We start from the raw sequence: 17,099 nt of genomic DNA, 5'->3' as shown, positions 1-17,099 counted from the left end.
GAACAACTTCTGTATCTGCGTAACATGTTTGATCATGACAGGGTTCCAGTATATTAATATATGTGTCTGTTGTCATTTAACTGTGTGCACAGGGCGGATTGCTGGATTGTTGGAGGTTCCTGGCTTAACACATACAACTGCCAGATCCATGGTTTGTTGCCTGACATATGTCTCATTTATCCAAGTGTGTGAGCATGCCCAGTGTGACCTTTCCATATGTTGTGATCTGGAGTCCACTACATTTCTGGTTGTGTGTGAACATGACCAATATTGACATTTATACTGTGTGTGTTGGAAGTCATGTTGTGTTCTTACTGCCAGACTCGTTTGTGTCATAACTCAACAGGGATTATGCTGTGCCTGCAGGGTTTCCATGTGATAGTTTGCAAAGACTTGGCAACATTCTCTCATACTAGCTGGACACTGCCATGCTGTCATGGTATAGTGGTTCAGTACTTTCACTATGGTGCACAATATCATGGGTTTGAGTCCCATCACTGCTTTAAATGTTCATACTGAGCAGACCAGACTGGTTAAGGGCCAGTTGGGCAACTATGAGCATGTTGCATTTTGTTCAGCTATGGCCTACTTAAACCAGGCTTGTCCGACATTGCTGTGTATTCACCAACTTGGGTGGACATTGCCAAACATTACTTCACTTTGACCACAGTTGTACTAGTTGGTGTGTGTGATTCTGTTCATAGGTTCATACTAGGCTATCTGCCCTAGGGCATTTATAATCCTAGCCAGACTGTGTTTGGCTTTCAACACACATTTTAAGTGGAGTTTGCCATGACATTTTGCAAGGTTAGTATACTGTGCCTCTGTCTAACAGTGACATAGAAGTGATACTCAGGGTAAACCTACAATTTCCCATCCACTCATCAAGATTCCTCTTGCAGAGAGTCAATGAGGGACTCTGGCTAACCTGGAGTGGGGGTTTACTCAAGAGTGGGGGGAGCCTCTGGGTTATGAATCTGTCACTCCAGCATGTCTTATTTATTTCAGTCCTGAGGTTCAGGTCTCTTGAGCGCGTAGCTTGATGGGATTCTGATTTTCCGAGGTGCAGCATGTTCATTGATTCCAGGTTGGACATGGCTTTATACATCAGACACAGATTGCCTCTGGGCAGGCGGTATGCCACTGAGTGGAGCTGCGGTTTCTTTAACCGGGCAGCGAATGGCATGTGTTTGAGCCCTTTGATCCTCCTGGGGAGGTACTTTTGTGGTCTTTCCAGCTGCTGCAGGTGTCTGATAAGGTACATCCCACAAGGGGCATTGCACTCAATTATGGACCTGATGAAGGATGAGTTAAGAGGCACGATGACCTCCCCTGATGTAGATGTGAATACCTTCATGATTAGGTGCGCTATATGAAATGTTTTTCAAAACACTTTGGCCACGTGGTTATCGAATGAGAGATTGCTATCAGCTTGGGTCCCCAGGTCCCTTATCACTTCTTCCATACTTAATGGGTTACCACCTATGTGGTAATTTGTGGGCACTTAGTTTTTGACAAAGGGGAGGACTATACACTGTTTTGCGTTTAGCTTGAGGACATGGCACTGGCACCAGTTGTCTGTTTCTATGAGGCCCTTTTGTAGGATGCTTGTGTCAGCTGGAGGGTCGATTATGGCACCCAGTTTGCAGTCATCTGCAAACTTGTTCACCAACAGTCCTTCTGTGTTGGCGTGTACCTCTGAGAAATATATACCAAACAAGGGAGGTCCCAGGACTGAGCCTTGTGGGATGCCACTTGTAGCTGGTTTGGGGTCTGACATGGCTCCAGGATTTCTGACCATGTGGGTTCTGTCCTTGAGCCAGTTTGCAACCCATCTAGTAACATAGGGGTTTATATTGAGGCTGGTGATCTTATCTATGATGACCAAGTGGGGTACTGTATGGAAGGCTTTTGCGAGGTCCAGGTAGGCTGCGTGGACCACCTTTCCTTCGTCAATGGCCTTGGTGACTGCTTCAAATGACTCAACCAGGTTTAAGAGGCAGGATCTGCCCTTAACAAAGCCAAACTGGGTAGGATCCAGTGTCTGTACGTCCCCAATATGTTTATTTCTGTGGTCCATGATGATCCTTTCAATAGCTTTGCAGACCAATCTAGTCAGGCTTCTGGGGCGATAGTTTGCAGTATCCTTTGTGGAGAGGGACCACTGTTGCTGTACACTGCTCTTTGGGTACATATCCTGTGGTAAGGCTGAGATTGAACAGTGGCTTTATGTTTGTGTTCAATTCTTCTTGGGGTTCATGTTGGACACAGCCCAGGACACCGTCTGGTCCCATTGATGCTGTGTGTTTTGCTTTGGAGAGGCTGGCTGTTACCTGAGCATCTGCGATGTTAGGGGGCCAGCACTCTGCTGGGATAGATATTTGCCCTTTTGGTGGGGAGGGGGGGAGACGTTTGCACTGAACCTGTCAGCTCATATGTTGGCAATGTCTGTGGGTTTGGTGTATTGTTTGTCATTTTGGACTACTTCTGAGCATATCTGGGGATTCCCACACAGGTTCCTACCATAAGTAAAGAATGCCTTGTGATTATCCTTGGTGTCCTGTACAATTTTTATCTCAAAGATGGCCTTAGATGATCTTATGTGTGGCTGCAGTTTTTCAATAATACTGATCAGAGATACCTTCCCTTTTTGGGATTTTGATCTATCATATAGTAGTTTCCTCCTTGTATTGTATGGTTTGTTTATGGCTGGGGTCCACCGGACAGGATGCCTGGCTTTGGAGCATTGGGTCTTGGTTTTATTTGGGATTGCATGATCCATGCATTCCTGAAGGTGTTCATAGAATGCATTTATAAAGGGTTATGAGGTCTGGGCCATATTTTCCACAGGCACAGGGGCTGTGAAGGATTCCACCTCAGTTTTGAGGAGTGTGACATTTACTTTAGTGAATAATTTTCACTGTGTTTTTCTGGCCATGGGCTGGGATTGGGATGTGAATATCCAGTGAGATTACTCTCTGGTCTGATCTTACCAGTGAGGGATACACTTCTGGTCTTGGGCATAGAGTCCCCATGTTGGTGATGATCAGGTCCAGTATGTTTTCCCCTGTTGTGGGAGTGGTAGCAAGTTGTTCCATAGCATTTTGGTTTATAATTTCTGGGAACCTTTGGGCTAGGGTGTTGAGGCTAGGGTAATGCTCCCAGTCTATGTTTGGGTAGTTGAAGTCGCCCAATATAATGGTGTTTGGGGAGACCTTGATATTTTCATGTGTTCTCCAATCGGCCAAGTGTGGTTCCTGGGTTTAGGAGGGTGGTCTGTAGCAGGCTATGAAATGGAAGGCGGTTTTAGCCACTGTTAGTTGCACATGGATAGTCTCTGATGCTTCATGCTGTGCCACCAACCTGGGGGTGTGGGTATCTTTGAAAAATATTGATACTCACCCTCCTTTTGTAGTTTGTTCCATGTTTTGCAGCTGTAAAGCATGGTATGAGGTGTAACCTGTTAATGCTAGGGTGCTCTTGGGAGCCTTAAACCAGGTTTCTGTTACTGCACAGATATCAACATTCTCCATGCTGAGGAGAGTTTGGTGTGTGTGCATCTTAGAGTTTAGACTGCTGGCACTGAGTAGCATTACTTATAGTTTCTTATCCCTTGTGATACCTATGGAGGGGGTTTGTGTTTTGAGCCTTACCTAAAAAAGGCACTATGGGGGTGACAAGAGCCTTTGGCAATATCCAAAAGGCCACAGGTGATAGGTGAAATCCATCCCTAGCGAAGCATCATGTCTTGTTGAGCATGTCATCCCAGGCTGACAGGCATTGTATCCCCTTTCACTGACACCAATACTTAAGCCAATTGTTGTAATTGATCATCTTGTCTTCATATTGTGGCCTCATGTTTGGTGAGGGTAGGATGATACTCAAGGTCATCAAGTTTGCATATACTACATGGTGGTAAATGCTGTTTAGCACTACCTTACATTGCTTAACACATGGCAATCATACCTCAGGTGGTGCTGCAGGGCTGCCTATGTCAGATGTACATACTGCACTCCCTATACATGTTTGGAAACAGGTAGTGTTAAGTTAGGCATCCCTTTTACTATATGTGCAAGTCAGAGAGAGGTATAATTTCCAGGGTTTCTACTGAGCCAGTGTATGTGCTATGCGTTGCCTCTTTGCCAAGGCCAAGGCATACTGGGCATGCCTCCTTCTGCCTACTGGGGCAGGCTCAGGTTGTTCCTCCTCCAAGTCATGCTCTGCCTGTGATGGCCTTGACAATGGTGGGGGGCTGTTTGGCCCAGGCCTATGCTGGTCCTGCTGCAGCTGTTTTCACAGGATCATATTATGTAGCATAGCACATACCATGACAATTTGGGTACATGTAGTTGGTGAGTATTGCAAGGCTCCACCAGATGTGTCCAGGCACCAGAACCATGACTTGAGCAACCCAAACACACGCTCGATTACATTTCATGTTTGTGCGTGTGCCTCATTATGGCGTTCCTGTTCAGGTGTGTGTGCATTTCTGATGGGTGTCATCAGCCCCGGCTCCAGTGCATAGCCAGCATCCCCCACTAAGTGACCATGTGGGATGTCCCCATTGGCAAATGTCTGGTACAGCTGTGTCAGATGCCAGATATGGGAATCATGGTAGCTTCCAGGGCAGCCAGCACACATATTCATTATTATGCCCTGGGCATCACACACAACCTGGCAGTTGATGAAGGGGAAGCCCTTGCTGTTAATGTAGGCCCTACCCTGCTCACCGGCTGGTGCTTTGATGCGTATATGCGTGCAGTCTATTGCACCCACTACCTCAGGGTATTCTGTTATTTGCTGGAAGAGATGCATATTGCTGGCCAATACCTCACGGGAATTGGGGAAATATACATGATCACCGACATGTGCTGACATGGCATCCAGGAACTGGTGCAGTACCCTGGATGCTGATGCCTGTGATATCCCCATCATATCACCAGTTGGTCTCTGAAAGGTACCTGTTGCTAGTGTTCTTAGGCCAACACATACCTTGGTTTCCACTGGGATGGGTTCCCCTCTGTTGGTTCTGTGTGTGAGGCGTGGCCGGCACAGCTCAACAATTTGCTGCAGAAGGTCTCTGTCCACTCTATAGCGCTCCACTATCTCCAGCTCATGTAACCTCTGGTAGATGACCCTGGGCCTGTACACTCTTCTCCGTCTCCTCACTGTGAGTTGTCCGGCAGCATTTGCATTGTCACCACCCTCAGCATGTTGCATATGTCGCCTTATAACAGCAATGGCAGCCCCTAGCATTTTTTGTCTGAGTGAAGCTTTTTCAGTTTTCACTTCTAGTAGCTTACTCCAGTGTTGCAGTGTCTCTTGAGAGAAACAAACTGCACTGTTGTTTGCAGAGTTTTAAGTGCTGGACTGGGCTAGTTCTGACTGTGTAATTGCCTGATTCTGATTGTTTGCACCTGCTAGCTCTACTAGTATTCCCTGGTAGCTTCCTACTATTTGTTGTGCTTCCTTTTTCCTTTCTGTTTCCTCGGGGCATACAAGCGGAAACACACTCACAGCAGCTCACACGCGCACACACATGCTTAGACGGACTAATACTTGCTTATTCGGGTTAAAACACATGCACACCAGTGCAAACACACTTACAGGTCTTCCAACAGCCTTATACATGCTTACTCCAGCTTAAACGCGCGCACTCACGGTTCCACGCGCACACTCTGTCTTACTCGAGTTTACAGGCACGCACACACACGCATACCCGCTCAGCAAGAAACTTTGGTGTTATCCACAGTATACACCTTCCATTTCTTGGCTTGCCCTGGCCTACCTGTTGACACACCTCTTTCCATGCTGTCTAACTGACAGCTAACACATGCCACTGTACTCCAATGAGCTTCACTACTTTCGTACATACCCCCCTTGTGATGTCACCTATCTCCTACTCTGTTCCTCCCCATATCCTACTCCTGCACTCCACTGACTGTTGCTCATTTGCTATGTAAAAGTGTGATTAACTATCCTAATATTCATTTACATAGGTTTGCCTACTAATGCTTGGTTACATGTCTTAGACTGGGCTTCTCCCCTTAGCAACCCCTACTCGGTGGCCATGTTGTCTTCAGCCTGCTATTCCCTTACATTGTCATTTAACAATTTTCATAAATTCCACGTCTGTGGCTTTTATTGTCTTATTTTATGATTTTTATAGCGCACCCTGTTTGCGCAGCGCTGCACTACGCTTACACATTGGAAATTGCCGAAAAAAAAAATCTTTTTATTTTAATTTTGCATCTGGGAAACTTTCCAGTGGCCATATATTTGGCCATTGGCATGCTTCCTCAACCATATGCAACCTTTATTTAGAGCTGACAAGGCTCCATTGTGCTATTTGCAGAACGGTACTCAGTTGTCAACTGAGTACATTTCTGCAGCTAACACGTCTCTTACTCGGACAGGTTTGTGCTTCCTGGATCGCAAATTTACCTCATTTGCATGCCTTTCGGCTGCAAGTGAGGCAATTTGCATATCCAAGCCCTGAACGTGTAGGAGACGTTTTAGGAGCTCTCTTACACGCCCCTACAGGCTGTTCCTGGATCGCTCGTCGGACATGATGGCTGCATGGAGTCTTACTCTACTCGTAGACTCCGTGCAAGCCATCATGAATCCGGCCCAATGACTAAACTTCAGGAATTGTTTTACACAGAGGCTGCAACCACTTTTGTCACTTTAAATAGTAGTGCAATGGAAACATATTTCTCAACTCTCCAGAGTTTCACAGAATGTCTAGTTTTTTACCTTATATTTTTGGTCTGTTCCTCATAAAATTTGTCATTTTCTGACAAATCTCTGGGGATTAAAGTCACTAAATAATAACACACATTTGTTTCAGACTTCATATTCTTCAGAAAATGCATGCTAACACAAATTCTATTATTGTAGCAACTTTGTAAGTTTATAAGGACAATATTTAAAATATGTCCCTGTTTCTGGGCTTTTGTCTCTCCATTATTTTAGGCTTTATCCAGATTTCTTGCCCTAAGAGGTTGAGAGGTATTATTAGAAATTACCATCCAGAAATAATTTAGCCAATCAGCCTGTTTGTTACCTTGTCAGGAGGATTTTAGCATAATTTTTTTCATGACTCGTTAAGTGTGTAGTAATGAATGTTGTTTCTTTAAATGAAAACGAATGAAACAGCATGCACTGAAATATCACAAGAAACTGCACCTCCTCTCTTGAGATTTAACATTCCCAAAACTGATGTTAATTAAAAGGAGATCATTGGAGTTCCCCCTATGTATATTGGGTATAATGAGCTCTGCCCACAGATAAATCATTTCAGCTTCTGGTTTTGAAGTTTTGGTGAATGACATTTTATTTGGTTTCATTTAAAGAAATGAAATTTGCAGAAACCTTTAATTAGACATATTGCATCATTTTGTGTTTTTTAGGAAAAAAGACAACATTCCAGCCCCATGGTTCAAAGGGGTAAAATCCTGCGTACACTCCAGATGACCCATGTTTGATTAGTGGTACTGGATAGGATGAAACCTGACATGAAGGATGAAAGTGCGAGGGTGACACCAGCTCACCCATCCTAGAGGGAGGGAGAGAGGGAGGGAGACAGCCTGGCTCTCTGCAATAGCAGTAAGTATACAGAAGCTGGTGAGCTCCATGCTGCAAGCAGTGTGCCACAGGGTGATGAAGTTGCTTGTGAGTGGAAGGCCACGTGCACCTCCCAAAGGCAGCCATAGTGGAGCTTGCAAAGCTGCCATGAAGGGATGGCACTTCCTGGGAGCAGCATGATGCTGCACCAGCATCCTAAGTCTCCTAACCAGCCCCAGATATAGGGGATGATAAGGCAGGCCTGGCAGACCCAGGGACTGAGTATAAAAGAAGATGGCAGCTGACAAACAACTACAGGGAGTTTAAAATAAAAAAAAGAAACAGAGAATTGACAAAATTACAGTCTATTTGTTGTAATACTTATAAATTTAGGCATTATGAATAGTACACAGCCCACGTCCACAAAATATGTATCTTGACAGATATGGTAATATTTTTATTTAATGTTGCTTAAAGTATATCTTAAAGATATTTTTCATTGCACAGTTCTAAGCATGATTTAAGATGACATCATTCACCTTTTACTGTGCTGTTCCTTGTAGAACATATTACTGCAAGATTCATAACATATTGGGCTGGCTGAGTTGTCATCAAAGAAGAAAGTGCTCCTCAGGTGACATGATTAACAAACTACTCTATTAATCCCCTCTGATTTTCCTAATAAATCGTGCATAATACTCTCCAAATTTTAAGTATTTTCTAACTTCAGCTCTGCATGGAAAAATCATCACTCTTAAAAATACATATAACAGCAAAGAAATGACAAGCAGGAATGTAGTAAGATTTTTGCATACACCTCCCTGAATTAAGTTCAAAAAGTAAGAAACCATTTTACAAATACTTAGCATACCTCAAAACCATCCTGTTTGTTTGGAGTGCTGGAATTCTTCAGCAAGCACATGAGGTTATGTACCAAAGCATGATGATCTTGAAATCCAGGATTCCAGTTATTCAAGAGTGCCTGTGACTTTTGTACATATTTAAAGAACACTGGATGACTGCTTGTGTGCAAACTAAAGTCTGTTAAAAAGACAACAACCAAAATGAGGAGGAACATTTTTTTTTGGGAGTGAGGTTTATGGTTGCAGTGCTATAGCACTGAATTATCAGTGGCAGTACAACTCAACTGGTACATCTGGTCAGTTGGATCAAACTATTCAAGGGTCATAACCTTATGACAAAAAACAAGAAAGAACAGCGTGTGCTACCTCAGATAACAAGCATAATAATGTTAAAGAGAAACAGGCATTCTACAATTTGTTACTTTTACAAGGTATCACTTATGTTGATTACTTGCTATAGAAAAAAAATGAAAAATGTCAATCATTCTGAGACAGCACTTCTCAATTACAGCAGTCATCAATACTTTCATTATAAATAATATTATATGGCCCAGGAACTGCATTCAGTAATAGCAGCAGAAGTAGTAAAGAGACTGTATCCCATAACTGACATTTCACAGAACATAATCCTACATTTTTCATTGCTGAAAAGTCCAAGTGTAATGTTTGCATTATACAAAAGTGTAGCATAAATTTCACAAACAAGGCTGAGCTATTTGCCATTTCTGCCTTTCTGCCATTCACATGGCTACTGGACTCACATGGTGCACACAAGTCTGGGTCAGTTTTAATTCAAAATAAACATGAATGGTGTAAAAATATAAAAAATGCATTTGCTTTTCTGAAAACCTATGTACTACTCTGTTGCTTTGTTTTTTTTTTTTTTGTGTGTGTGTGTCATAAGCAGTTCTTTAACCTAAAATACAATTATCATAGTTTTTATACCTGTAAATATCATGCTTGCTTCCTGATGTTCTGGAATTTTGCAAAAATATTTCAGGTGGAATATAACTAAGGGTGCCTCTTATAGCTGATTTTTCAATGTAGTCCATCTTGCTTGAGTGATCCATCCATTTAGAGAGCCCAAAATCTGAAATCTGGGAAAAAAAGTCCAAAAAAAGATATTTTCTTTTTAGTCACACAATCTTGCAGAAACACATTGCATCAAATTGCTTGTTTTACCTTTGTTTATTTATTAGGTAGGTGGATTGGATAAATGGGGCTCATTTTCTACCATAACCAGTTACAGCTGGAAAAATAAGTATAAACAGGAAGTAGTAGTATATACGAATACCTTTAACAGGAAGTAATTCATCAAAGGAAATATAAAAAAAATAAGTTTACAAATCACTTCCCTGGCATACTGAGAGTGGGGATACAACTTGTGGACTAGCATTTCATACAATGCGGGTGCAGTAGTTAGTGTCTAAACAACAGCAAGCAGCCCCTGTAATTAAAAGAGGCTTTATGATATTCTGTGAGTTACACTCCAGTGATAGAATACTTTAATTTTTTTACTGATGCAAGAAGCACATTTAAGGTTTTAGTACCATCAGGGCTGGCCTTATGCCAACAGGACATATTTAGCCCAATAGGGCCCTGCTCCTTCTGGGGGCCCCACACTAGACTATGTCAGGATTATTATACTGTATGCGCCCAGAGATGTGCCTGAGAGACACTACAGCAAAGTGCAAGGCACTTTTCAGCTGGTAGTCTTACTTTCATATTAGTTGCAATTCTTGTAGGTGGAGTGAACACAATCTCCCATCATGCATTGCACCAGTTGCTCTTTCTGTATTATCAGTAACTGCAGCTTCATGGCTCTTCTGCAGCTTACAGTGTTAGCTGCTTATGCTCCCATAGTTGTCTGCTGCTGTTGCTGAGTGCTCAACAGGTATTCAATCTAAAAATGGTCAGATTAACCATCTGGCATTGTGTGCAACTCCAGCTGGGAGATAATAAGACCAGGCTTCATTTGAAGACTGATACAGAAGTATTGTGATTTAATTTGCTTCTCTTACTGACATAGGGTTTATGATTAGTTGTGAAGGAATAAAATTACCAGAAATGACTATGGACAAGTCAAGCTTAGTATGAAAACAAACTTGTGATTTTTGTCCCTCACTCAGTCTTCCCACAACCACTAAGCTCAGCCCTGCTAACTCATTTGTCCAGTACTTCCTGACATCTGGGACACAGAACATGGCAGGTGACAGATGAAGACTGTGATGAGTCAGACAATTTTACCATGTTTTATGGTTCATAATCAGACTACTTTTCAGTTGAAATATTTGTTTGGTGCTATCTGCAGACCTCCCTAAGACAATGGTGTGTGTACAGTATTTAATTGTAAAGATAGTTTTATTTATTTATATAATGTTTGTTAACCAAGGTACAGCACTGATCACTAGACCATTTTCACTCTTAGCATGGTGGAAATACAATCACAGAAACAATAAACTTTAATTATGATCAATAATGCAGTGGTTATGCAAGAGCTAACAATAAGCAGCATAAAAGAGCACAATCGTAAGTGGGTGTGAGAAAATGTCATACTATTACATAGGAGAAAATATTAAACATAGAGCAATATATCTGGAGTACATACTATTGCAGGACATGGGCTATGAAGGAGAGTAAGGCATGAATCAAACAACGGCAAGAAGGAAAAGGCTGTAGACAGAAAAGAGAGAAAAATAAACTAAGTGTTGGGGGTACAAGGGGGAGATGCTCCAGCAATTTCCTTTCCAGGTTCAGTAAATCTATCCAGAACTACAGGAACTTGAGAATATGTTTACTGATAAGCTAGGGTGCACCCATCAGTTGAAGCAACATGTTGACAGCAGGGCCTCATATTGTGTGTCATACTGTGCTTGAGTGAGTTAACTCATATACCAATGTGGTGTGGAATACCATACCTCTAGCAGCCTACACACACCTTGCATTTTTGAGCATTTTCTGAAAAATAAACTTAAAAAGCATAAGCTATTAAAACTGCACAAACACAATCTTATCAGTAAGATGTATTCTTTACGTGACAATAGTTAGTGCATTCATAGTACTTTAATAAATGCTACAATAAATTATAATGCACACAAACCCCAGATTATATTTTTTGCTAAACTTTCACATATTCTCTTATCTAGGAAACTGTACAACCTAGACATATATTATTACATTTTTGTTAAACAGACATTAGTGTTCACATGATAAAAAGAACATCTTCTAGGAGTATATCTTTACTGAGATATTTACAGACATATGAAAACACGTGCTTAATTGTATAATTAGCAATATAAATAACTAGTATATCTCAAGATGTGCAACCTGCAGGGCAAATATCAAAGATAGTTTTATTCAACAACATCACCTAATGTCTTGTAACAGGTTTTAAGTGACTTGTTTTTTTGAAGTTTTACATGTGTAAATATTATTTATTTCCATAATTGTTGCTAACAAATAACTGGCAATATCTCAGGCATATGTAATTTAACTGGTCATGACAATGAAGTTCACTGTCTCCCACCATGGTATATCACATCACACCCCTCAATAATATGTAGGACTCTGAGTTATGAAAATACGTATGAAAATCTGAATAATAACTGAAAAATAGTGATTGATGTCTCTAGTATACAACATCCTAGATTAACAATCATAGTGTCCTTTTGTCAATACTCCTTGGACTTTCTAATACTGCCTATTAATGGCTGGTAATTTGCTTAGTTAAAGAAGCCAAATGTGAAAAAAGGTCTGGATGCCATAAGGATGTACAGGTGTGGACTGGAAATGTACAAAAAAGGCAATTTAGGCTTGAATGAGCAGACCCTGAGAGAGGAACTACAGAAGATATTGAATATGGGGGCAATCCATGAGTCCACAAGTTTGCTTCTGTATGACAAAATATAAGCTGATAAGTAAACATATTGTTATATTTTGATATGCTGTAATAGCATATATTCCTTATGCCTAATCAGAAATAACCTTTAAGTGCAAGAAGCCAGCATATAGGGATTGTTGGGGTGGTAGGTTTACAGTTCAAATAAGGGGGCCAACTAAAATGACTACATTAGGCCTTGCAACTAAGTACCATAATATAAGAAAGTTCTCTGACTGCATTTCAGAGTGGCAGTTTACATTTGAGATAAAATAGCACTACAGGATGATGACTGATAGATTTGTATTTGTATTTGTATTTAACCAGGACAGAGAACTGATGTACATTGACCTTTTTCAGACTCAGGCTGGGAACATTGTCTGGTTAAGCAACTTCAGAATCATTTAGTAAGCATATGGCGGCTGGCAGAATGAAACACTGTGTTGCTTTTTTTTTTGTATACCCATAAAGATATATAGTATATGAATGGAGGGGGCATGAATAGCCAAACAAGAATTCCAAACCTGATTGGATAAACTAAAACAGTACCAGGCTATTATTCTCAATATAAATCATTACAAGAACCTTTATTGTATTCTTTCAGTTAACACCCATAGCTCCTTACAGTGTTCAGACATTTTTAGGTCTGCCACCCTTAATTGATTGAGTCCCAAATTAATAACAGACAACATTCAAAAGTGTAAGGTGCAATTAATAAAATGATCCTAGGATTATTAATCTCAGATGTTCTGCAGCAGAGAAATGAATGACTGATTTCCCCTTGTTATTTATATTTTCATCTTTGCTTTCATATTGTCATAACTGAAAGACCTACATCTTATTAAGGGGCATAGTGTGAAATACCCTGGCGGGAGAAAGAAAAGTGCATCATCAATGTACAATTACAGTACACTATACTGGAGATTTTGGTAGTTATTTGCTAGTAATTATGAAAGTGTGAAATATTTCTATATGTACTTAATATTTTTAAAACTGTGCAACTTACAAACTATTGTATGGCATCAGATGAAACCTTACATTTTACTGTGCTGAAAGCTTATGTCTGGATAACAATAGCAGTTTGGCAAAATACATTTAAGTTGTACAGTTTCTAAAATATGACAATTCATGAAACGTTAGATAAAATATCATTCTGGGTTTGTATTCATTATAATATATATATATATATATATATATATATATATATATATATATATATATATATATATCGATGTAAAGACTGTAACTGTACTGACTATTGTTAATGCAAAGAGAACTTTTTACTGATAACATTGTTGTTCATACCATTTGAATAGCTTTTATTGTTCACAAAGTATTTGAATTACTTTGTGTTATGTTTTTAAGTTGATTTCCCAGAAAATGCTTTGGACTATGACAATGTACTAAGGGTGCATTTGAATGATGAAACTGATTATTTTATGATTCATAGTATGAATTACCATCATAGGAAGTGATGGTAAGAAGACCCTAATTTCAAGTTTGAAAATTAATAAGAGTAATACTATAGGCTAAAAGAAACGTCTACTGTGGTTTGCAAATTTTGCAAATATATTGGTAGTTAATTTCATAATAAAAGTTAGAATTAAGTGAAATAAATCAGCTTCTGCTAGTTTGTCATTATGTTAGTAAAAAGAAAGTAACACCTGTAAGGTTTACAAGATGATGGCTGGGCAGAGACAGACCCCACTCACTACAACATCATTCATAGCCAACAACAGCAAACATCCATCCATCACTTCCAACTGGCATTCAGCCTACACACCCATGCATATCACACAGAAATAAACTAATCATAAAGTCCAGTCTTCCTACACTGTAACCTAAAACAAGCAGCACTCATTGATACAAACCTTGAAAATGAAGATCTCTAAGTGACACTAGTGCAACAGACATGCCTGACACCAAAAACCTTACAAAAGCAATATCAAAATCCCTACCATTAATACATCACACACACACACACACACACACACACACACACACACACACACACACACACACACACACACACACGCACACACACACACACACACACACTAACATCATGTAGTTCTAAAGCTAACACAGATACCTCATTAAGAAAAATTCTACACTCAGAGATTTGTAAACAATACAACTGCCATAGCACATATACAGCAGTATTGAACTATTACTACAACTAACTTACATCAACAACTATAGAAATGTGTGGAGGTACTCCCATGGCTTACATGAATTAACTCCATGGATACAATGTAGTCACACAGGATGACAAACTCTAAAAAGTAAAACATAAAATTCCTGTTTGTATGTGTATATAAATGCATATGGAAGACATTGGTAAGGTTACATACAATCAAGGTCAAAAAACATTTAGTTGGCAGAATTTGCTCAACTAAATAGATAGTTGACAGCTGTGCAACATTGTTACATTACCAGAATTGTGAATATGCCCTTTCCTGGTATTGTTCAATCTGGGAATTAAAATAACAATTTATCAGGAGGGTGGGTTGATGCAGAGGGGCTTGCCACCTGCAAAAAATGATTTTTTTTTTATTTTTATTTTTTATTTTTGTTTTAGGCTTGTATGCACTGAGGTTATTGTTTGCCACATGCATACTAATATGTTAGCTTTTTTATCGACATTTTCTTGTCAATGTTAAGGGTGTTGACATTTTGCTGTGATGCTATTTTTGTATACCCATAAAGATATATACATATATGAAGGAAGGGGCATGAATAACCAAACAAGAACTACAAACCTGATTGGACAAACTAAAGCAATACCAGGTTGTTATTTTTCAATATAAATCATTACAAGAAACAAGATCCTTCAAAGAAAAACATATTATAGTATGATATCACCAAACCCTCCACAAAGAATGTTATAGAACAAACTACCATCATCTTAAAAAGTCAGCTGAAAGATATAAACTAAAAACACAGACAGATCTCCAAAAAGTAACTCAGTAAAAGCAATATCTAACAACACAAACATACATCAGCTCAAATGCATTACTAAAGCATGTATTAAGAAAAGATATAAAGCAAAATAGATATCAAGACTATAATACAAATTGAACATACTTTACAGCAATAAAGTACTAAATATTCAAGCTTAATTTCATTACCTGATCAGGAACTGTTGTAATCATCCAAAAATGTAAATCATCCTGATGAAAGTGAAAGTATAATCCTTGCAAAGTGGAAATGAAGCAGAAGATGAAGGGATAGAAAATAAATAAAGATAACATGTAGAAACGGCAAGCAGTGTTCTGATGAATCCCTTTACTTAGTTCAGTTACAAGCACTTAATAAACAAAAAATATTTTGTTGGAATTATTGGCCTTGAGTGTTGGACAAATTATTTTTTATTTATTTATGTATTGTTTTGTTTTGCTTTTTTGTTTACAATACAAAATGCCAACAACTGAAAACAAAGAAGCCATTTTATAAAATCAATAATGCCCTCTATTGTGACAAGTAAAATATATGTGTAATTTAATCTACAATGGCAGTAGAATTTCTGGTTGATGTTTACACAATATACAAGATAGTTTAACAATTTTCAAAGTATGAAATAAACAGTTTTACATAATGGAAATATCTGCACCTTAACTGTTACTGTAGGAATTATTTCAAACTTTTTTGCTGAAAGTTCCTAACATGCAGTTATTTTTCACCTCAAAGGACATATGATTCAAGACAACAAGCCCTGTTCTACATAATGCTTTCTCCCCAGTAACGTTTTAAATCTAGGCCTGGCTAAAATAAGAGTATTGTCTTGGTTGTTTCTGAGTTAATAGACTTCGTCACCAAGTGGTAGTTTTTTTTTCACAATGGCACAGTAACCCAGCACAAGAATTTTAAATATCAGACTATCTAGGAGATAATAGTTTTGTTTGGTATAAGGAGCCAAAAGATCTTCTAATGTGTGTCACAATGACATGTCCTATTGTTGGCAAGCAGGACAAATCTCCAGATTTTAGATTCAGTGGATTGGAGTTTTGTGGACTGAATGCAGCTTAGAAGAGGCAAGACGTTGTAATATGGGAATGAGAACATTTCTGGCTATGGCTATTCTTGTATCTGAAGAGAGGAGGTATGACATGTCATAGCATAATTTAACTGAGAAAATATTTTTCTAGTAATGTTGCCCATGTATGTAGTGAAATTAAGGAGAAGGTCCATTGTGATTCTAAGGTATTTTTGTTACTATACATTTGGGTTGATGTCTTCTTTTAAGTCTTTAAGTACTGAGGGATGTAATGAAGAGAATTTCCTTGAGGTCAAAAATAGCAAGATAGTACTTTTATTGGGATTGATTTGAGTGGAGCCATGTGCAAGTGAATGAGAATTTTGTTTGTAGATTGCACTGAACAGTTTGATGTGTTTGTCTGGCCTTAGTCATGAACATATCATCTACATACATTATGATGTTTTGTTTAGCTTGGTCTAGGGTAAGGTAATTGAACAGATACTTGTGGAACATTTATACTGAGTACTCCTTTATCTAACAGTGCCAAACACCTCACTTTCACAAATGGTCACCTGAATTAATAAAATTCCATTCACATATCTTCAAAAACAAAATTCTGGCATTTTTTAGCAAGTGTATCTTCATTGAATTTAATAAGGAAGAAAATACATCATTTATACTAAAGTAACATGACTAGAAAAATAGAAAACAATTAAAAACACACAACAAAGAACCAATTTGTAAGTAACATCTTATAGATTTTTCTTGATTCCTTATTCTGTTTGAAAACAAACAATTATATTTAACATAAAAT

At 39.1% G+C, this 17,099-nt stretch overlaps 1 protein-coding gene across 1 annotated transcript in view; it reads right to left on the bottom strand.

Annotated features, from left to right (window-relative positions):
• The window catches only part of ANKK1 (ankyrin repeat and kinase domain containing 1), a 474,688-nt gene that overhangs the window by 257,593 nt on the left and 199,996 nt on the right, over window positions 1-17,099 (bottom strand). The window contains exon 3 of the mRNA XM_044081064.1: window positions 9,375-9,526. Coding sequence (XP_043936999.1) covers window positions 9,375-9,526 — 152 coding nt within the window. The remainder of the gene's footprint in view (window positions 1-9,374; window positions 9,527-17,099) is intronic.

The sequence above is a fragment of the Protopterus annectens genome, chromosome 8.part0 (assembly GCF_019279795.1).
Source record: "Protopterus annectens isolate FY-2018-M chromosome 8.part0, PAN1.0, whole genome shotgun sequence".
Lineage (NCBI taxonomy): Eukaryota > Metazoa > Chordata > Ceratodontiformes > Protopteridae > Protopterus > Protopterus annectens.
This window is presented reverse-complemented; position numbering and strand designations above follow the sequence as displayed.